We start from the raw sequence: 20964 nt of genomic DNA, 5'->3' as shown, positions 1-20964 counted from the left end.
CAATGTGGTGCTAACTTCTAGGAACAGTGTAGAAGTTCAGAGAAAGCCACGTTAGTACAAGAGGGATTTATGGAAGAGGTTTCACATGAAACACAGGGAGGTTGAGGGATCTTCCCAGTTTTGGGGAATATCTAAATCCAGGGTGTTTTCTTATTATGTAGTTTGTGCAACGTACATTGCATTGAGAAGGATACAGGCATAATCTCTCATTTGTGGGATAAATGGGGGATGACATGCACAAATACAGTGAAATGTCTTTGCAAAGACAAGACAAAACCAAACACATTGCCGTCGAGTCGATTCTGACTCATAGCGACCCTGTAGGACCGTAGAACTGCCCCCATAGGGTTTCCAAGGAACACCTGGTGGATTCGAACTGTCGACCTTTCTGTTAGCAGCTGTAGCTCTTAACCACTATGCCACCAGGGTTTGTGTTTGCAAAGAGAGGTGCAAATAATACGCTGGAAGTTCAGACGAAGGGAAATTATCCCCTCAGGAGGACTTGGTACTTGTATTATGGCAGTGATGGATGCCACAGCATTATAACAGACGTTTTAAAGGAGATGGTCAATTTGAAGTGGCATCAGGAAGCCCAACTGGTTAAAAATACAGACTTTGAGAGAATGGAGGGAAGATTTTATCCTTGTGGAAGATGTAAAAGTGGATTTAGGTATTATTGATGAAGACTTATCAGTGGATGGGTAAGCTTACTGAAAGTAAAAAAAAATTATTTCAGAAAATTAACTTCAGTTAATATAAAAGCAGTTTTTTTCCCAAAGTGTTCTTTTATGTCAGCTTACATGGTGCTTTCTTTTTCTAGAGTTTGCCGTGGTGGACTTTGAGATATGTGAATATTCATCAGCAATTGCTTGAGGAGCGCTCACCTCAGCTTTTTGCTCTTGCTGAATACTGTATTGATCAAGGTATGTAGCAGATTTTTATTTGATTTAGGCATGTAACTCCATTCTGATTTCTTAGCTTTTCATTTTTTTCTTTGACAGGTAATAAATAGTGACTTTTTGTTTGAGGTTATTCCCTTTTCTTCCTTTTTTTTCTGAATGTGGAGTATCACAAATTATGAAGGTGTCAGATTATAGAGTTTCTTTTGATCTTTTAAAAAGGCTATCACTTTCATTTATATTATCTACTTAGAAAGTGTGATTTGTTTTATGGGTTTATCACAATTGCCTAAAGGTATTTTAATATTTTTTTTCCTGTTCTTTAATCAAAGAAGCTTCATTGGAAATAAATGTGAGCTCTCTTTATTTAAAAAAAAAAAAAAAGGTCCTTAGCTAACTTGAAGTGGAGTATTTTGTGCTAAATTACATGCAGAATAGGAAATTATTTTTTCTCTCATATCCTGTTGAGTTCATGAAGAAAGGTTCATATTTTTAACAATTAGTGGAAAATACATTTTGCTGAGGATGACAACTGGTAGGAAGGTATTTTTACATTTTGTTTTATTATTTTTTATTGTACTATGTAATGTACACACAGAAAATTAACTAAAATATAAATGAAAAATTTACCAAATAATTATTAAGCAATCACCCATGTAAATGCCATTAACTGCCTTTGCTGCAGATACCTCTCATGTTTCCTAGGGAAGCATTATAAAAATGAGGAGAATCTTGGGTACATGATACTCAGTTTCCAGGGTACCTGGGCATTTGGAACAATTTCTCTTGGCTAAAGAAGCCAAACAAATCAAAAGCAAAAACATATTCTCTCATAGTAAGGGAGTACTTGCACACGAATGAACTCGGACTTGGTAATGAACTTCTGGGTTACAGAGCTAGAATTTGACTTTAGGTGTGTCTGATTCCGAAGCCCACGCTCATTTCACATCCTAGGAATATAGAATAAACATGTATGTGCGTGTATTTGTATGTATAGGGAGGTGGTGGTGGGTGTTAGAATTACTCTGTGTATGGAGAAGCAGTTATCTGTCCTTGAGGGAGGTAGCACATTCATGAGAGCATGTGTAATTTTAAGAACCTCCTGTCCCTTACTGGGGCTTGTTTCTATGTTACTGTTTGGTAATGAGGACCTTTGTGGCACAAATGGTTAAGTGTGCAACTGCTCTCTGTGGGAGAAAGACCTTGGTGACCGCTCCTGTAAAGATTACAGTCTAGAAAACCCTAAAGGGCAGTTCTGCTCTGTCATGTGGGATTGCTATGAGTAGGAATCCACTCAACAGCACACAACAACAGCAACATATAGTAACATGCTAGGCCAGAATGTGGTAGAGAGGAGTGTAGCTTGTGCAGTAATATTATTCTCTTAGACTGTGTTCTGTGGGGGAGCAAAACCAGTGAAGCACATATATAAATATTGAGAGAGAGAATTATTTCAAGGGAATGACCCATGCAGTTGTGGAGGCTGACAAGTCCCAAATCCATGGGTCAGGCGTCAGGCTGGAGGCTTCTCTTGACTCAGGTGGTTGCGGGGAATGATGAACCCAAAATAGGCAGGTTAGGTGGAAGGCTGCTGGCTCAAATCCCAAGAACCAGAGGTTAAAGGATGATGAGTTGGATACAGGATTGAGAGAGAGCCAACTTTGCCAGAGCATCCATATATATTGGGTGTAGGCCACACCCCCCAAAAAACCCACTTTCAGTAGATTGGTTACTCATATCAGATCACAAAATGGAGAATGATTGCATTATATCTGGCCAACCACTGAGATTCATGGCCTAGCCAAGTTGACACATAACCTTAACCATCACAATTACTAACCTACGTCATTGTTTAAAACTAATTTTTCAATTTTTTTTTTTGTCTAAAGTCAAATATATAAACTTACGGTAATCATAGGTAAAATGAGCACTATTCGTGATTCAGAAAGAAAGTATATTCAATCAATATAATAATTGATTCATTTGTTTTGTTTATGTCTTAAGAGAGCTCATAGTCTTTCAAGATTTCAAGTAATATGAAATTGTGCAACAAGTGAAGACATGTTAGATCACCTAACTCAAACTTTATATATGAAAAAAAAAGTTTATTCTACCAAAGGATTTATTCCTAACATTAGATGTTTTATTAAATTAGGGAGATTACTTTCGTATTCAATGATCTTTATTAAGTAATAACTGGAAAATATTTTTTTCTTCTGGGAAAATCTTAGGTCCTGCAAAAGTCTTTGGTTTAATGTTTATTAAATTACAGAGACTTTATGAGCAAATTTAGCCTATTGAACCGTCTGTTTTTTCACTAAGACTTTAAGTACCTCAGTAGGCTGTGAGCTCCTTGAGGGCTGAAGTTTTTATTTGTTTCTACTAGCATTGGTTTTTTTAAAAAAAATTGTTATTTATTTATTTTTATTGTGTTTTAAGTGAAAGTTTACAAATCAAGTCAATCTCTCACATAAAAATTTATGTACACCTTGCTATATACTCCTAGTTGCTCTGACACTAATGAGACAGCACACCCCTTCTCTCCACATTCAGCCAACTTCTGTCCCCCCTTTGCCTTCTCATTTGCCCTCCAGACAGGAGCTGGCCACGTAGTCTCAACGTGTCTACTTGAGCCAAGAATCTCACTCCTCACCAATATCATCTTCTGTCTTATAGTCCAGTGCAATCTCTGTCTGAAGAGTTGGCTGTGGGAATGGTTCCAGTCTTGAGCTAACAGAAGGTCTGGGGACCATGATGTTGGAGTCCTTCTAGTCTCAGTCAGACCATTAAGTCTGTTCTTTTTTTAAGAGAATTTGAGGTCTGCATCCTACTGCACTCCTGCTCCCTCAGGAATTCTCTGTTGTGTTCCTTGCCAGGGCAGTCGTCATCTATTTCTAGGCAGGCACCATCTCTTTCTTCTGGTCTCAGGCTGATGTAGCCTCTGACTTATGTGGCCCTTTCTATCCCCTGGGCTCAGAGTTACCTTGTGTCTTTGGTGTTCGTCATTCTCCTTTGTTCCAGGTGGGTTGAGACCAATTGATGCATCTTAGATGGCCGCTTGCTAGTGTTTAAGACCCTAGACACCACTCACCAAAGTGGGATGCAGAATATTTTGTTAATAGATTTTGTTATGCCAATTGAACTGTATGTCCCCTGAAACCATTTCCCCAGACCCTTGCCCCTGCTACTCTGGCCTTCGAAGTGTTCAGTTTATTCAGGAAACTTCTTTGTTTCTTTCATTTAGTTCAGTTGTACTGACCTCTCCTGTACTGTGTGTTGTCTTTCACTTCACATAAAATAATTCTTGCCTACTATCTAATTAATGACTACCCCTCTCCCTCCCTCCTTCCTACCTTCGTAATCATTAAAGAATATTTTCTTCTCTGTTTAAACTATTTTTTGAGTTCTTATAATAGTGGTCTCATACAGTATTTGTCCTTTTGCAACTGACTAATTTCACTCAGCATAATGCCTTCCAGATTCTTCCATGTTATGAAATGTTTTACGGATTCATCATTGTTCTTTATCGATGCATAGTGTTCCGTTGTGTGAATATACCATAATTTATTTATCCATTCATCCATTGATGGGCACCTCGGTTGCTCCCATCTTTTTGCTATTGTAAACAGTGCTGCAGTGAACATGGGTATGCACGTATCTGTTCCTGTAAAGCCTCTTATTTCTCTAGGATATATTGCAAGGAGTGGGATTGCTGGATTGTATCGTAGTTGTATTAATATCTTTTTATGGAAGCGCCAAATCAATTTCCAAAGTGGTTGTATCATTTTACATTGTATAAGTGTTCCAGTCTCTCCACAACCTCTCCAACATTTATTATTTTGTGTTTTTTGGATTAATGCCAGCCTTGTTGGAGGAAGATGGTATCTCATTGCAGTTTTGATTTGCATTTCTCTAATGGCTGATGTATCTGTTAGCTACCTGATTGTCTTCTTTGGTGAAGTGCCTGTTCATATCCTTTGCCTATTTTTTAATGGTTATTTGTCTTGTTGTTGTTGAGTTTTTGCAGTATCACGTAGATTTTAGAGATCAGATGCTGATTGGAAATGTCATAGCTAAAAACTTTTTCCCAGTCTGTAGGTTAACTTTTTACTCTTTTGGTGAAGTCTTTGGATGAGCATAGGTGCTTGATTTTTAGGAGCTCCCAGTTATCTAATTTCTTTCTAGTGTTTGTGCATTGTTAGTAATGTTTTGTATACCATTTATGCCATGTATTAGGGCTCCTAATGTTGTCCCTATTTTTTCTTCCATGATATTTATGGTTTTAGATTTTACGTTTAGGTCTTTGATCTAGTTTTTGTGCATGGTGTGAGGTGTGGGTCTTGTTTCATTTTTTTTGCAGATAGATATCCAGTTATGCCAGTACTATTTATTAAAGAGACTGCCCTTTCCCCAATTAACTGACTTTGGGCCTTTGTCAAATATCAGCTGCTCATATGTGGATGGATTTATTTCTAGATTCTCAATTCTGTTCCATTGGGCTATGTATGTGTTATTGTATCAGTACCAGGCTGTTTTGACTACTGTGGCAGTATAATACTTTCTGAAATCAGGTAGTGAGAGGCTCCACTTTGTTCTTCTTCTTCAGTAATGCTTTACTTATCTGGGGCCTCTTTCCCTTCCATATGAAATTGATTTGTTTCTCCATCTCATTAAAAAATGTTGTTGGAATTTGGATCGGAATTGCAATGTATCTATAGATCACTTTGGGTAGAAAAGACATTTTTACGAGGTTAAGTATTCCTATCCATGAGCAAGGTATGTTTTTCCACGTACATAGGTGTCTTTTGGTTTCTTGCAGTAGTGCCTTGTAGTTTCCTTTGCAAAGGTCTTTTACATCTGTGGTAAAATTTATTCCTAAGTATTTTATCTTCTTGGGGCTACTGTAGATGGTATTGATGTGGTGATTTCCTCTTCGACATTCTCTTTGTTGGTGTAGAAGAATCAAAGTGATTTTTGTATGTTTATCTTGTATTCTGATACTCTGCTGAACTCTTAGGTTCAGTAGTTTTCTTGAGAATTCTTCAGGGTTTTCTGTGTATGAGATCATGTCATCTGTAAATAGAGATACTTTTACTTCTTCCTTACCAATCTGGGTGCCCTTTATTTCTTTGTCTAGCCTAATTGCTCTGGCTAGGACCCCTGGCACAGTGTTGAATAAGAGTGGTGATAAAGGGCATCCTTGTCTGGTTCCCAGCCTCAAGGGGAATGCTTTCAGCCCTCTCCTTTTTAGGATGATGTTGGCTGTTGGCTTTGTATAAATGCCCTTTATTATGTTGAGGAATTTTCCTTCTATTCCTATTTTGTTGACAGTTTTTATCATGAATGGGTTTTGAACTTTGTCAAATGCCTTTTCTGCATCAATTGATAAGATCCTGTGGTTCTTGTCTTTTGTTTTATTTATATTATGGATTACATTAATTTTTTTTTTTTTAATTTTGAACCATCGCTGCATACCTGGTATGAATCCCACTTGTTCATGGTGAATTATTTTTTTGATATGTTGTTGAATTCTATTGGCTAGGATTTTGTTGAAGGTTTTTGCATGTAAGTTCATGAGGGATACCCACTGCCGTCGAGTCAATTCTGACTCATAGCGATCCTATATCATGAGGAATATAGGTCTGTGATTTTCTTTTTTTGTGGCGTCTTTACCTGGTGTCAGGAATATGGTGGCTTCATAGAACGAGTTTGGGAGTATTCCGTCCTTTTCTATGCTCTGAAATACCTTTAGCAGTAGTGGCGTTAACTCTTTTCTGAAAGTTTGGTGGAATTGTGCAGTGAAGCCATCCGGGCCAGGGCTTTTCTTTTTTAGTTTTTATTTTGGCTTTAAGTGAAATTTTAGAAATCAAGTCAGTCTGTCATACAAAACCTTATGTACACCTTGCTATATACTCCTAGTTGCTCTTCCCCTAATGAGACAGCATTCCTTCTCTGTGTCCTGTGTTTCCACGTCCATTTAGCCAGCTTCTCTGCCCCTTGGTCTTCACATCTCCCCTCCAGACAGGAGTTGCCCAGATTGTCTCATGTGTCTACTTGATCTAAGAATCCCACTCCTCACCAGTATCATTTTCTGTATTGTAGTCCAGTCCAACCCCTGTCTGAAGAGTTGGTTTCAAGAATGATTCCTGTCTTGGGGTAATAGAAGGTCTGGGGACCATGATCTCTCCCCTCTGGTATTAGTTAGACCATTAATTCTGGTCTTTGTACTAGAATTTGGGGTCTGTATCCCACTGCTCTCCTGCTCCTTCAGGGATTCTCTGTTGTGTTCCCTGTCATGGCAGTCATCAGTTGTACCTGGGCACCATCTTGTTCTTCTGGTCTCAGGCTGATGTAGTCTTTGATTTATGTGGGCCATTCTGACCCTTGGTATCATACTTACCTTGTGTCTTTGGTGTTCTTCATTCTCCTTTGCTGCAGGTGGGTTGAGACCAATTGTTGCATCTTAGATGGATGCTTGCTGGTGTTTAAGACCCCAGAAGCCACTGTCCAAAATGGGATGCAGAATGTTTTCTTAATAGTTTTTGTTATGCCAATTGACCTAGATGTCCCCTGAAACCATGGTCCACAAACCCCCACCCCTGCTACTCTAGTTTTAGAAGCGTTAGGTTTATTCAGGAAACTTCTTTGCTTTTGGTATAGTCCAGTTGTGCTGACCTCCCCTGTATTGTGTGTTGTCCATCCCTTCACCTAAATTAGTTACTATCCGCTATCTCATTAGTGAATCTCCCACTCCCTTCCTTCTTCCCTCCTTTGGCCCTCTCATAACCATCAAAGAATATTTTCTTCTCTGTTTAAACTATTTCTTGAGTATCCTTTTGCAAGTGACTAATTTCACTCAGCATAATGCTTTCCAAATTCCTCCATGTCGTGAAATGTTTCACAGATTCATTGTTGTTCTTTATCGGTGCATAGTATTCCATTGTGCGAATATACCATAATTTGTTTATGCATTTGTCTGTCGATGGGCACCTTGGTTGCTTCCATCTTTTTGCTATTGTAAGCAGTGCTGCAGTGAACATGGGTGTGCATTTATCTGTTTGTGTAAAGGCTCGTGCTACTCTAGGATATATTCCAAGGAGTGGGATTGCTGGGTCGTATGGTAGTTCTATTTCTACCTTTTAAAGGAAGCGCCAAATCGATTTCCAAAGTGGTTGTACCATTTTATATTCCAACCAGCAGTGTATTTATAAGTCCAGGGCTTTTTTTTTTTTGTTGTTGGCAGTTCTTTGATTACCTTTTCAGTCTCTTCTTTTGTTATGGGTTTATTTAGCTGTTCTACCTCTGTTTGTGTTAGTTTAGGTAGGTAGTGTTTCTAGAAATTCATCCATTTCTTCTAAGTTTTCAAATTTTTTAGAGTACAGTTTTTCATCATAGTCTGATATGATTTTTTTAATTTTGGTTGGGTGTGTTGTAGTATGGCCATCTCATTTCTTATTTGCTTCCTCTTCTGTTTTTTTTTTGTCAGTTTGGCCAGTGGTTTATATTTTGTTAATTTTTTCAAATAGCCATCTTTTGGTCTTGATAACTCCTTCAATTGTTTTTCTGTTCTCTGTTTCATTTAATTCTGCTCTAAATTTTAATGTTTGCTTTCTTCTGGTGCCTGAGGGGTTTCTTTTGTTGTTCTCTTTCTATTTGTTCAAGTTGTAGGGATAAGTCTTTGATTTTGGCCCTTTCTTCTTTTTGTATATGTGAATTATTGATATAAATTGACCTCTGAGCACTGCTTTTGCTGTGTCTAAAAGGTTCTGATAGAAAGTGTTTTCATTCTCATTGGAGTCTATGAATTTCTTTATTGCATCCTTGATGTCTTCTGTAACTCAGTCGTTTTTGAGCAGGATATTATTCAGTTTCCTAGTGTTTGTTTTCTTTTCCCTGCTTTGTCTGTTACCAATTTCTACTTTTATGGCTTTTTGGTCAGAGAAGATGCTTTGTAATATTTCGATGTTTTGGATTCTGCTAAGGCTTGCTTTATGACTTAGTATGTGGTCTATTCTATAGAGTGTTCCATGTGCATTGGAAAAGAATGCATACTTGGGTGCTGTTGGGTGGAGTGTTCTGTATATATCTATGAGGCAAGTTGGTTGATTCTGGCATTTAGATTTTCTGTGTTCGTATTGAGCTTCTTTCTGGATGTTCTGTCCTTCATTGAAAGTGGTGTGTTGAAGTCTCCTTCTTTAATTGTGGAGCTGTCTGTCTCACTTTTCAGTGCTGTTAGAGTTTGTTTTATCTATTTTGCAGCCCTGTCATTCGGTGCATAAATATTTAATATGGTTATGTTCTCCGGGTATAAAAAAAAAAAAAACTTTTTTTTTTTTTTTTTAAATCATTGTATAGTGTCCTTCCTTATCCTTTGTGGTCAACTTAACTTTAAAGTCTATTATTTCAGAAGTTAATATTGCCACTCCTGGTCTTTTATTGTTTTTTGCTTGATATATATTTTTTCCATCCTTTGAGTTTTAGTTTGTTTTTGTCATTAAGTCTAAGGTGTGTCTCTTGTAGGCAGGATATAGACGGGTCGTGTTTTTTATCCATCTGTCACTCTCTGTCTCTTTCTTGGTGTATTTAGTTCATTTACATTCAGCGAAATTATAGATAGGTATGAGTTTTAGCGCTATCGTTTTTATGTCTTTTTGTTTGTTTTTGACAGTTTCTTTTTCCCATTTAATTTTTTGTGCTGAGTAATTTACTTTTATATATTGTCTTTTCCTCTTATTTGTTGTTGTTGATTTTGTTTCTGCTGGGTCTCTGTTTTTTTCTTTTCTTTTCTTTTGATGAGTAGGATCGTTAGTCTCCTTTGTGGTTACCTTAGTACTTACCCCTGTTTTTCTATGTTTAAACTTTTATTTCTTTATGTTGCCTTGTCTTCCTCTCCATATAAAAAAAATCTATGACTACATTTCTTAGTCTCTCTTTATTGTTTTGATGTTGTCTTCTTTTACATAATGACCTTGCTGTTTCCCTGTTTTGAGCATTTTTCTATGTTGATTTATTTTTGTTGTTTCCCTATCTGGGTTGATATCTGATTGCTCTGTCCAATGTTCTAGTCTTGGTTTGATATCTGATATTATTGATTTTCTAACCAGAGAACTCCCTTTGGTATTTCTTGTAGTTTTGGGTTTGGTTTTTATGACTTCCCTAAACTTCTGTTTATCTGGAAATGTCCTAATTTCGTATTCATATTTGAGAGACAGTTTTGCTGGATATATGATTCTTAGCTGGCATTTTTTTTCCTTCAATGCTTTATATGAGTCATTCCATTTCCTTCTTGCCTTCATAGTTTCTGTTGAGTAGCCTAAGCTTATTCTTATTAACTCTCCTTTGTAGGTAATTGTTGGTTTATCCCTAGCTGCTCTTAAAATTCTCTCTTTATCTTTGGTTTTGGTACGTTTGATTATAATATGTCTTTGTGACTTTCTGTTAAGACCTACCTTATGTGGAGTTCAGTGAGCATCTTGGATAGATATCGTCTCATTTTTCACAACATCAGGGAAATTTTCTGCCAACAAATTAACAATTCTTTCTGCATTTTCTGGTATGCCTCCCACTTCTGGTACTCCAGTCATTCGTGGTTTATTTCTCTTGATAGAGTCCCACATAATTCTTAGGGTTTCTTCATTTTTTAAAATTCTTTTATCTAATTTTTCTTCAAATATATTGGTGCCAAGTGGTTTATCTTCAGTCTCACCAGTTCTTCCTTCTCCTTGTCAATTCTGCTCCTCTGAGTTTCTGTTGGTTTATCTAATTTTGTAATTTTATTTTTTAATCTTCTGAGCTTCTAATTGCTTTCTCTGTATGGATTCTTGGAGCTTATTAAATTTTTCATTATGTTTGTGAATAACCTTTTTAATTTCTTCAACTGCTTTATCTTTTTGTGCTTTGGCTTGTCCTGTGTATTGCCTGATATCCTTCCTGATTTCTTGAAGAGTTCTCTATATTAATCTTTTGTATTCTGCATCCGGTAATTCCAGGACGGTACCTTCATTCAGAAGATCCCTTGGTTCTTTGTTTTGAGAGCCTTTTGAAGCGATCATGGTCTGCTTCTTTATGTGATTTGATATTGACTGTTGTCTCCGGGCCATCTATAAGTTATTGTATTAGTTTATTTTATGTTTGTCTATTGTATCCCAGCTTCTTGCTTTGTTTTGTTTTGATATGCCCAAATCGGCTGCTTGAGTGAGCTAGCTTGATTATTTTCACTTTTGAAGCTCTAAAGTCCTGTCTCCAGTTGGTAATGCTTTTGGCAGGTGTATCAGCTTAGACGTCCGTTCACTTTTCTTGTATGGATTCAGCTCAGGCGTCCAGGTAGTCGGTCATCAAGTGTGTGGTAAAGGCTGCCCTACAGTCTTAGAGGGGCAGGGCTGATTCGGTGTAGCTTCCAGTATCTGGTTGCAGCAGGGGGTCACGCTCTGATCAAGGCAGCGGGTAGACAATTGTCCCATGAGTGTCTGTGAGGAAAGCGTGTCCCTGTTCCCTAGAGCGCACAAGTGGGTGTGTTCTGCAGACAGACCATGGGCACCCAATGCTTTTGGTTATAACGACTAGGAGGTACTAGTTATCATTGGACCCCTGTCGCGGATGGGTGGGTGATGTGAGTGGAGCCATCAGTCCTTAGGCCCCTGATGTGGGTAGGCGAAGAACCTTTTTAATAGGCAAAGCAGTGTCAAACATCAAACACCCACCTTTCTACTGCACAGCTGAAACAGTTGTAGTCTACCAAAAAGGGCCTGTTTTCCTGAAATAGGGCCGCACAGGTCCTTGCAGAGGGAAAAGGTATTTAAAGTCCACGGGCCTTTATGCCATTTATGACAGGAGCTGCTTCTCTGCTGAGCTCCCCAGGTTAGTGGAGCTGGCAGGTTTTCTTTTCCTCCAATTATGAGTTTATGCCTTTTCCAAGGTTGGGAGAATGGCTCAGGGCATGCAACAGGACCTATCACAGGCCCAGGGAAATCGACAGCCACTGAAACCAGCTTGGGGGCTGGGGGTGCAGTAAAATATATGCGAGTAATTAGCTTTTGCTGAGAGTGTTGTTTTTCTCTGGTTCTGGAGGTTCAAGTAGATTGCGCGGCTGAGTGTTTCTCCCTAAGGAAACTGTGGCCAAATCCTACGAGCAGCCCACTGTAGCCACTCCTGGGATCGGTGCCTGAGGGTTGACAGTGATTCAGGTCCAGCAACTCCTGTCTGCTTCTGAACTGTCTCTTTCTCCTGCTGCCGCTCAGTTTGTTTTCCAAGTTTGCCTTTGATGTTCAGGGCTCCTAGGTTTTCATAAATTTAATTGTTTCCTCAATATATTCTTGAATAACCTTTTTAATTTCTTCAGCTGCTTTATCTCTATGTTCTTTGGCTTGTTCTGCATTTTGCCTGATCTTCTGATATCTTGAAGAGTTCTGTATATTAATCTTTGGTATTCTACATCTGGTAATTCCTGGAATACATCTTCATCTGGAAGATTCCTTGATCTTTGTTTTGCGAGTTTGTTAAAGCTGTCGTGGTCTGCTGCTTTACGTGATTTGACATTGACTGTTGTCTCCTAGCCATCTATAAGTTATTGTATTCATTTATTTTATGTTTGCTTGCTGTATCCTAGCTTCTTGCCTTGTTTTGTTTTGTTATACTCAGATAGGCTGCTTGAGTTAGTTTGATTATTTGCGCCTTGGAAGCTCTAATGTCCTTTCACTAAATGGGCAAAGGTGTTACCAGGTATTTGAGCTTAGGAGTTCATTCTCTTTTCTTGTATGGATTCAGCTCAAGTGTCCAGGTAACTGATCATCAAGTGTGTGGTACAGGCTCTGTCCTACAGTCTTAGTGGGGCAGGGGTGATTGGCGTAGCCATAGGTATCTGGTTGCAGTAGGGGTCACCCTCTAATAAGACAGGGGGCTGACAGCTGTCCCCTGAGTGTGAAGAAAGTGCTTCCCTCTTCTCTAGAGCACAGAGGTTGGTGGGTTCTGAGGCCGGACCGTGGGCACCCAATGCTTTTGGTTGTAAGGACTGGGAGACACCACTTATCCTTGGACCTCTGTTGCGGGTGGCTAGTTGATGTAGTTGGAGCCACCAGTCCTAAGGCCCCAGATATAGGCAGGTGAGGACCCTGTTTAATAAGTAAAGTGGTGTCAGACATCAAAAACTCACGTCTCCACTGCACAGTTGAAACAGCCGAAGTCAGATCTCAAGCACGTACACCTTTCTAGTAACAATGGCCTAATCTCCTGAGATTGGTCCACAGAGGTTCTTGCAGGGCTGAAACACATTCAAAGTCTGTAGACTGGAGCCGCTTCTGTGCTCAGCTCCCCATCTTAGTAGAGCTGGCAGATTATCTTTTCCCCCAGTCGTGAGTTTATTTCTTCTCCAAGTCTCGGAGAATGGCTCAGGGTGCACAGTAGGACTGACCTCAGGCCCAGGGATATCAACAGCCACTGAAGCTGGCTTGGGGTCTTGGGGAGCTATAAAATAAACACAAGTTCTTAGTTTTTGCCCAGAGTGCTGTTCTTCTCTGGTTCCGGTGGTGTGAGTAGATTGTGCAGCTGGCTGTCTTCTCCCTGAGGAAACTGCGTCTGCTTCTCGAATGCTACTGCTACCCCTGCCGCAGTCGCTCCAGGGGATTGTGGCTTAGGGGCTCTGGTTCCTGCCATGTCAGGTCCAGCAACTCCTTGCTGCTTCTGAACCATCTCTTCCTTCCCCTACTGCTTAATCTGATTTCCTAACTTTGCCTTTAACGTTCAGGGCTTCTAGCTTGTTGTATATATAATCATTTCACTTGTCTTTTTAGGCTTTTGTTTTAAGAGTGGTCATCGGAAGTGTCTGACTACTCTGCCACCTTGTCCGCACCTCTTCTAGTAGCATCAGTAGCATCATTATAGATAGTTACCATCAAGTTGATTCCAACTCATGGTCAGAATATATAGCAAAACAAAGCCTTGCCCAGGCTTGCATCATCCTGATGATGGCAGGCATGTTTGAGTTCATTGTTGTAGCTGTTGTGCCAGTACATCTCACTGAGGGTCTCCTTCACTTTTATTGGTCCTCTACTTCACCAAACATGGTGTTCTTCACCAAGGAAGCAACTGATCCTTGCTGATGACATATCCATAGGAAGCAAGTTGGACAAAGCTCTGTTGTGATCCATAGGTTTTCATTAGGGAATTTTAGAAGTAGATTGCCAGGCTTTTCTTCCTAGTCTCTCCTTGTCTGGAAGCTCCACTGAAAACTGTGCACCATGGGTGACCTGCTGGTATTTGAAATACTGGTGGCATAACTTCCAGCATCGCAGCAACACGCAAACCACCACAGTACAACAAACTGACAGACAGGTGGTGGTTCTGCTAGCATAGTGCCCAGATACATGGTACGTATTTGCTGAATAATATTAGCTAACAATTATTGAGGCCTTACTACATGCTAGACACAATATTAAATATTTTAATTTTATTACGTTATTGAATTCTTACAACATTCCAAAGGTATATAGACTAATCTGCGTTTTACAGATGAGAATCTGAGGCACAGAGAAGTTGAGTAACTGAAGTTCTCGAACATACCCTACCAAAAAGCAGTGGAATGAGGGCTTTAATACCGGGTATCTTATTCTAGAGTTTATGCTCTTAACTACTATGTAATATTGCCTCCTTTAAGTGTATTTAAGAAAATTCAAGATTGGAAATTAGATTAGTCATTCTCAACTTGCACTGTTGTCATGGATTGAATTGTGTCCCTGAGAAATATGTGTTGACTTGGTAAGGCCATGATTCCCAGTACTGTGTGATTGTCCTCCATTTTGTGATTGTAAATTTATGTTAAAGAGGATTAGGGTGGGATTGTAACACCACCCTTACCCAGGTTACATCCCCCATCTAAACTAAAAGAAGTTTTCTTGGGGTGTGACCTGCACCACCTTTTATTTTAGAAGAGATAAAAGGAAAGGGAAGCAAGCAGAGTGTTGGGGATCTTATACCACCAAGAAAGCAGTGCAAGGAGCAGAGTGCATCTTTTGGACCCCTAGTCCCTGTGCAGGGAAGCTCCTGATCTGGTGGTAGATTGATGAGAAGGCTGACAGAGAGAGAAAGCCTTACCCTGGAGCTGATCCCCTGAATTTGGACTTTACTGTGAAGAAATAAATTTCTCTTTGTTAAAGCCATCCACTTGTGGTATTTCTGTTACAGCAGCACTAGATAACTAAGACAATTGTAATTTAGAATTACCTGGGGAGCTTTGAAAAAATACTTTGAGTTAGTGAGCTTAGACCTACTTTCTTTCTGATTAGGGCTATGCTGTCAATGAAATGTTTTCTTTCAAGGCCATTAACCTAGCCTGAGAATGATGAAGTTGTTTTATCATTAGAACAGGAACACCTCACTTTTGGCTTAGTGGTAAATGAACCCCAGAAATTGTATGCAAAATGTTATGAGCGATTTTTAGGGGAGAAGTTATAGAACTGCCTCTAAGGAAACAGTGTTGGTGTCTGGAAATTCTTTGTCTTCCATTTTGATAGCAATTTTTATCTGAGTTAACTTATGTACAAGGGTATTTAAAAAAATAAAATATTATAGAAGTTATGAGGAAATGATCCTACACAGGTACTGTAGAGGACTTTGAATCTTCTCATAATAGTGTTGCTTAGATGTGGAGTTCTCTTCAGAATGAAATATGAAGCGGAATTTGGAGAAAATTAAGACCTGATGTCCCGCTTAGCAGACATCTTGTCCTTTTTCTATTTCTAATAAAACAAAAAATGCGGAGACTAAATCTTCTTCCATACATTCCATCACAGATTTTTGAAATGAAGCAAGATACATTCATAAGCAAACTTAGTGCAAGGGGTGAAAAAAAGGGGGCATGAAATTGGGTAAGGTTTTGAAACCCAGGGATGAGCTGAAGGTCAATTATAGTAATAGGAAAAATAGTTGATTTTTCAAGAGGACGATTAAAACGTTTAGAAGAAGATGGCATCACTATTCCGTCCATTATTATTATTTTTGTCAAAAGGTGTATATGCACATTATACTGTGCAAGATGTCATGCTGTTACCCCTACTATGTTATACATTTATGGAAAATTGATAAATCAACAGAAAGGAAGGAATCACTGTTTGTTTGTTTTTTTTTTATAATGGAAATAAAGTTTGATGCAGTTGCTATAGTGAAAGCCCCATTTCTTTCTTTTATCCCATATTATATTAATCTTAATTTGTGGCTACTTCTTTATCACATATTAGTGATTAATGTTCATAATGATGATGCTTAATTAAGGAAAGAAAAAAAATCCCTTATGTATCATTTTAAAGGTAGGAGACTTTTAATACTGGTGTATTTCAGGGAGAAATCTGTGGTAAGAGTTAAAGTTTAGTTCCAAAACAGAAAGGTTAACTAAGAGGATCTGGAAAATCAGATCCTTAAGTGACTTATTTCCCAAGTGGTCTCAATTCTTTTCTGTACTGTATTTAAGCATATCCATTTGCTTTGTCTTATGAATAAGAATTTTTTATGTTGCTTTTCTAGGCTAATCAATGACACTTTTCATTTTATCTAGTCGTAAATTGGTTCGTTTTGGCTATGTCCAAATAGGTCTGCAGATAGTCTTAAACTGCAACATTTCATAAACAATTTTATTTAAAAAAAAAGTTTTCTTCTGGAATTTGACCCAAATGTTGGCCAAGCAGTCAGTTACAACTGAAATAGGACTCAGTGTCCAGAGAAGGATATTATATTTGAGATGTTGCTCTTGAAGGATCATTAAAAAGCTGGCAGGATTTCTTTTTTTCAGTCTGTGAAATATAAGCAGAAGATTTTCTGAACAACTGTGATCCTTACATTCTTGTCCAAGAGCGTTACATCAGTAGGATAGAGTAGGATAGAGTCCATCAGAATGTCAGTATAACTTTGCTGGCATAATCACATTTTATGAAAGGAGCAGATTAGAATCTTAAAAAGTAAGTTTTTCAGCAAGACGTAAAGGCATTCTTTTACATGTTTTGCTAAATGAAACTGCAATTCTCTAAAGACTAATTTAAGGGCACACAACCATTTATTGTGGGCTCTAATATTGAAAACGTGTTCCATGTAGTATGTGAACATGTTCCATGTAGTATGTGAGATGAATGTTGCGGCTTAGCTATTTCGAGATGAGTTAATGAAGAAATTATTGTCTAAGAGAAAAGAGGTTGAAACAGGAACTCTTTCCTAAAGAGTCCTGCTGTGATACCTGCAGGCAGCTCTGTGGCTCTGGGATTAGATTGTTTTCACACTGCAATAGTCGTTCAGATTAGTCTCTTGGTGACCGATGTATACGTGGATTTTTTTGTTCCTCCATAAATTTGTTTAAATATTGAAATGAATATTATTAAGTGTATTAAATAATATCATCTGTAATTATAATTATCCAGAGATTTTAGTATAGCATCAAAATAAACTTGTGAGATGAGATTTTGGTTTTAGCATACATTTTAAATGTATTGGTTGACATTTTGATCCAGAAGGTTACGAATATTCATTTCTTTTGAGAACCTACTAATTTATTAAAATAATAAATACGTATCTGTTGGGTCAACTTGCTTCTCTTTTTGTTTAAACGTTGAACGTTATCCAAAGCACAAAATTCTTTGTTCATAGTTGGCTCATTATTTTCCATTATTCGGTATATCTAGCCAGTTCTTAAATCTTTTCAGTTTTTCCCTAAGGGTCACATATATATATATCCTGCTTTCCCATTCCTACAACTGTTATCCTAGTCCAGGTCTGAAATATATAGCTTGGAAAGGCCCTTTAGAGATCATCTAATCCAGCTAAATCATTTTACAAAGAACTGATACTCAGAGAAGTTACCCGAGAACCAGAACTAGGTATAGAGCTTCTGACTTCAAATCCTGCTCACTTTTCTGTTACCTTTCTGTAAGCTGGTCAATGGGCAGAATTCAAATAACTAATAATGATAATAAGGAACACAGGGTGGTACAGTGGTTAAGCGCTTGGCTGCTACCCAGAACTCACCAGCTGCTCTGTGGGAGAAAGATGTGGCAGTCTGCTTCTGTAAGGATTGCAGCTTTGGAAATCCTGTGGGGCGGTTCTACTCCACCTGTAGGGTTGGCTATGAGTGGGAATCAACTGAAAGGCAAAGTGATTAATAATAATAATACAGCTAACACTTCTATAGTGCTTACTCCATACCAGGCACTGTTCTAAGTTTTTATTAGTATTAATTTATTCCTCACAACAACTCTGCTGTAGAACTGAAGAGGTGAGATATATAGTGAATATACCGGAATAATTTCCCAGTTTTTCTTTGACTTTCATGACCTTGACAGTGTAGGCCAATTACTTTGTAGAATGTCCCATACTCTGGGTTTGTCTGATATTTTCTCATGATTAAATTCAGGTTATTCATTTTGGTGGGAATATCACAGAAGTGATGCTGTATTCTTCTCTTTGCATCCTTTCAAAGTGAAAGGGCACACGATTTCAATTTTTTCTGTTACTGATGATGTTAACTTTGGCCATTTGATTAAGATGGTGTCTGCCAGTCTTCTTCACTATGAAGTTAGTCATTTTTACTCATTTCTCCTTGATAATTAATTAGTATTTTGTAGTGAGGTACTTTGAGACCATGTAAATATCCTGTTCCTCGCCAAACTTTGAATTTATTCATTTACAGATTGATATTAGCATGAACTCATGGATTCCTAATTAATTCAGTGGATTGTAATCTGTTACTGTCATTGCACTGATGTTCAAATCATCTCAGATTGGCCAGTGGGAACCCATTCAAACTGACCTCTATGTCTTTTTGACATGTTTTTGAATACTTTTTTATTTTCTGACCCAAGAAGATACTTTGTAAATCTTTCCCTGCTCCAGTCCTGGAATGAATAACTTCTCGTTAGGAGGTCTAGTTCCTTTTAAAGCCTTTCAGCAGACAAAGCTAGGAAATACATGTGTGAATGTATATCTATATATACATGGGCACATCAGTATTTCTTTTTTTTAATCTATATGTTAAAAACCATGAGTTCACTCCAGTACCTCCAGTTTTAATCAGTATCACAGGGTTTATGTATGGAACCAATTTCCAAGCCATGCGTACTGTCTCTTTGGCTCTAGCCTCAATTATGTAGAACGCCCCTTCGCTCTGGCCTCGCTGAACATGCAGCTGAGTCCCTGGCCTGGTCCTCTTGAACATGCTAGTCAAGCCCCCAGCCAGTTTGAGACTCCAGCCCCAGCAAACATAGTAGTCTAGTCCCTGACTGTTCCTCAGCCCCAGTAGACTCTCAGAGAGCGCTTGGTTTTGTAAGCATGCCTGCTGAGCCTGTGGTCTGACCTCCAGTCCCAGAGTCCCCAACCTAGGCAAGAACTCGTGCTGAGGCTCTGTTTGAGACCCCGCCCTGATGAACGCACTGGTTCAGTTGTCAGCAGAGACCAGGCCCTGGCAAACTTAGGCCACTTTGTCTAATTTATGACCCTGACCAAGTGTTCCAATTAAGATTTAATTTTGCAAAGGGATTATATCTTTGATTTTATATTTGTATCCTTTTTTTCTTAAATTGAAAACCTTGTTCCCAAGTTTAACATATTATTTGATCTGTACAGAAGTTTCAAAATAATACCAATATTCGTAAAACCCAAACCCACTGTCATTGGGTTGACTCCAACTCATAGCCACCCCATAGGGTTTCCAATGCTATAAATCTCTACAGGAGCAGACTGACATGTCTTTCTCCCACAGAGCCCCTGGTGGTTTCTAACCACCAGCCTTTTGGTTAGCAATTGATCGCTTTAACCACTGTATCACCAGGGTACCTTACTCCAGTATTACTACTAACAATAAGGCCACTGAAGGAGGTTTAAGATTCCTTTGCAACTCTGTTTGTCTTTAGGATATATTACATTACTATGTATTTTTTAATTTATTTTTTATGTATATTGTACTGTGAATCAAAATGTTTCAAAGCACTTGAAATAATTCTTAGCCTTGGCATCAACTTGTTATACATTGTTGTTGTTAGGTTCTGACTCATAGCGACCCTATGTACAACAGAACAAAACACTGCCTGGTCCTGCAGCATCCTCATGATCGCTGTTATGCTTGAGCCAATTTTTATAGCCACTGTTAATCCATCTCTTCGAGGGTCTTCCTCTTTTTTGCTGATCCTTTACTTTACCAAACATGATGTTTTTCTCCAGGGACTGGTCCCTCCTGATAACATGTCTAAAGTATTTGAGAGGCAGTCTTCCCATCCTTGCTTCCAAGGAGCATTCTGGCTGTAGTTCTTCCAAGACAGATTTGTTCATTCTTTTGGCAGTCCACAGTATATTCAATATCTTTGCCAGTGCCTTAATTCAAGGGCATCATTTCTTCTTCTGTCTTCCTTATCCATTGCTCAGCTTTTGCATTGCATATGAGGTGATTGAAAACACCAGTGCTTGGATCAGGCGTACCTCAGTCTTCAAGGTGACGTCTTTGCTTTTTAACACTTTAAAGAGGTCTTTTGAAGCAGATTTGCCCAATACAATGCATCTTTTGATTTCTTGACTGCTGCTTTCGTCAGTGTTGATTATGGATCCAAATAAAATGAAATCCTTGGTGACGTCAATCTTTTCTCCATTTATCATGATGTTGCTTATTGGTCCAGTTGTGAGAATTTTTGTTTTCTTTATGTCAAGGTGTAGTCCATACTGTTGTATAGTTAAGTTTGCTCTCTTCTATTTGTTTTTAATTTTTAGAGATTGCTTTTTCTTTTTTTGATGCACTTTTTTTTTCAAAGCAAAACAATTAACGATTCCAAAGTCAAAACTATGTAACAAGGTCTATTCAGAGAAGTTTCCTTTCCATTCCTGTTCCCTTCCTATGCTGTTCTCTCTCTTTTCTTTTATTAGTTTTGGTTTTATTAGTGTTTTTGTTTGTTTATTATATCAGTGTTTCTTTTTGTTCCCTTGTATTTGCCCTTCTGTTTCTTAATGCAAAATGTAATATGCTATGTATTACATGGTGCTTTGCCTTATTTTACTTAATGTATGTTTATATAGCATTCCATTATGTTTTATAGTTAATTTATCGAGTCCT

The 20964-nt window shown here is 38.3% G+C and overlaps 1 protein-coding gene across 5 annotated transcripts in view; it reads left to right on the top strand.

Annotated features, from left to right (window-relative positions):
• Positions 1–20964, top strand: part of TTC27 (tetratricopeptide repeat domain 27) — a 301004-nt gene that overhangs the window by 18992 nt on the left and 261048 nt on the right. For all 5 annotated transcript variants that reach the window (XM_064277231.1, XM_064277230.1, XM_064277229.1 and 2 more), the window contains one exon: positions 821–923. In XM_064277231.1, coding sequence (XP_064133301.1) covers positions 821–923 — 103 coding nt within the window. The remainder of the gene's footprint in view (positions 1–820; positions 924–20964) is intronic.

Source organism: Loxodonta africana, chromosome 26, assembly GCF_030014295.1.
Source record: "Loxodonta africana isolate mLoxAfr1 chromosome 26, mLoxAfr1.hap2, whole genome shotgun sequence".
Classification (NCBI taxonomy): Eukaryota; Metazoa; Chordata; class Mammalia; order Proboscidea; family Elephantidae; genus Loxodonta; species Loxodonta africana.
This window is presented reverse-complemented; position numbering and strand designations above follow the sequence as displayed.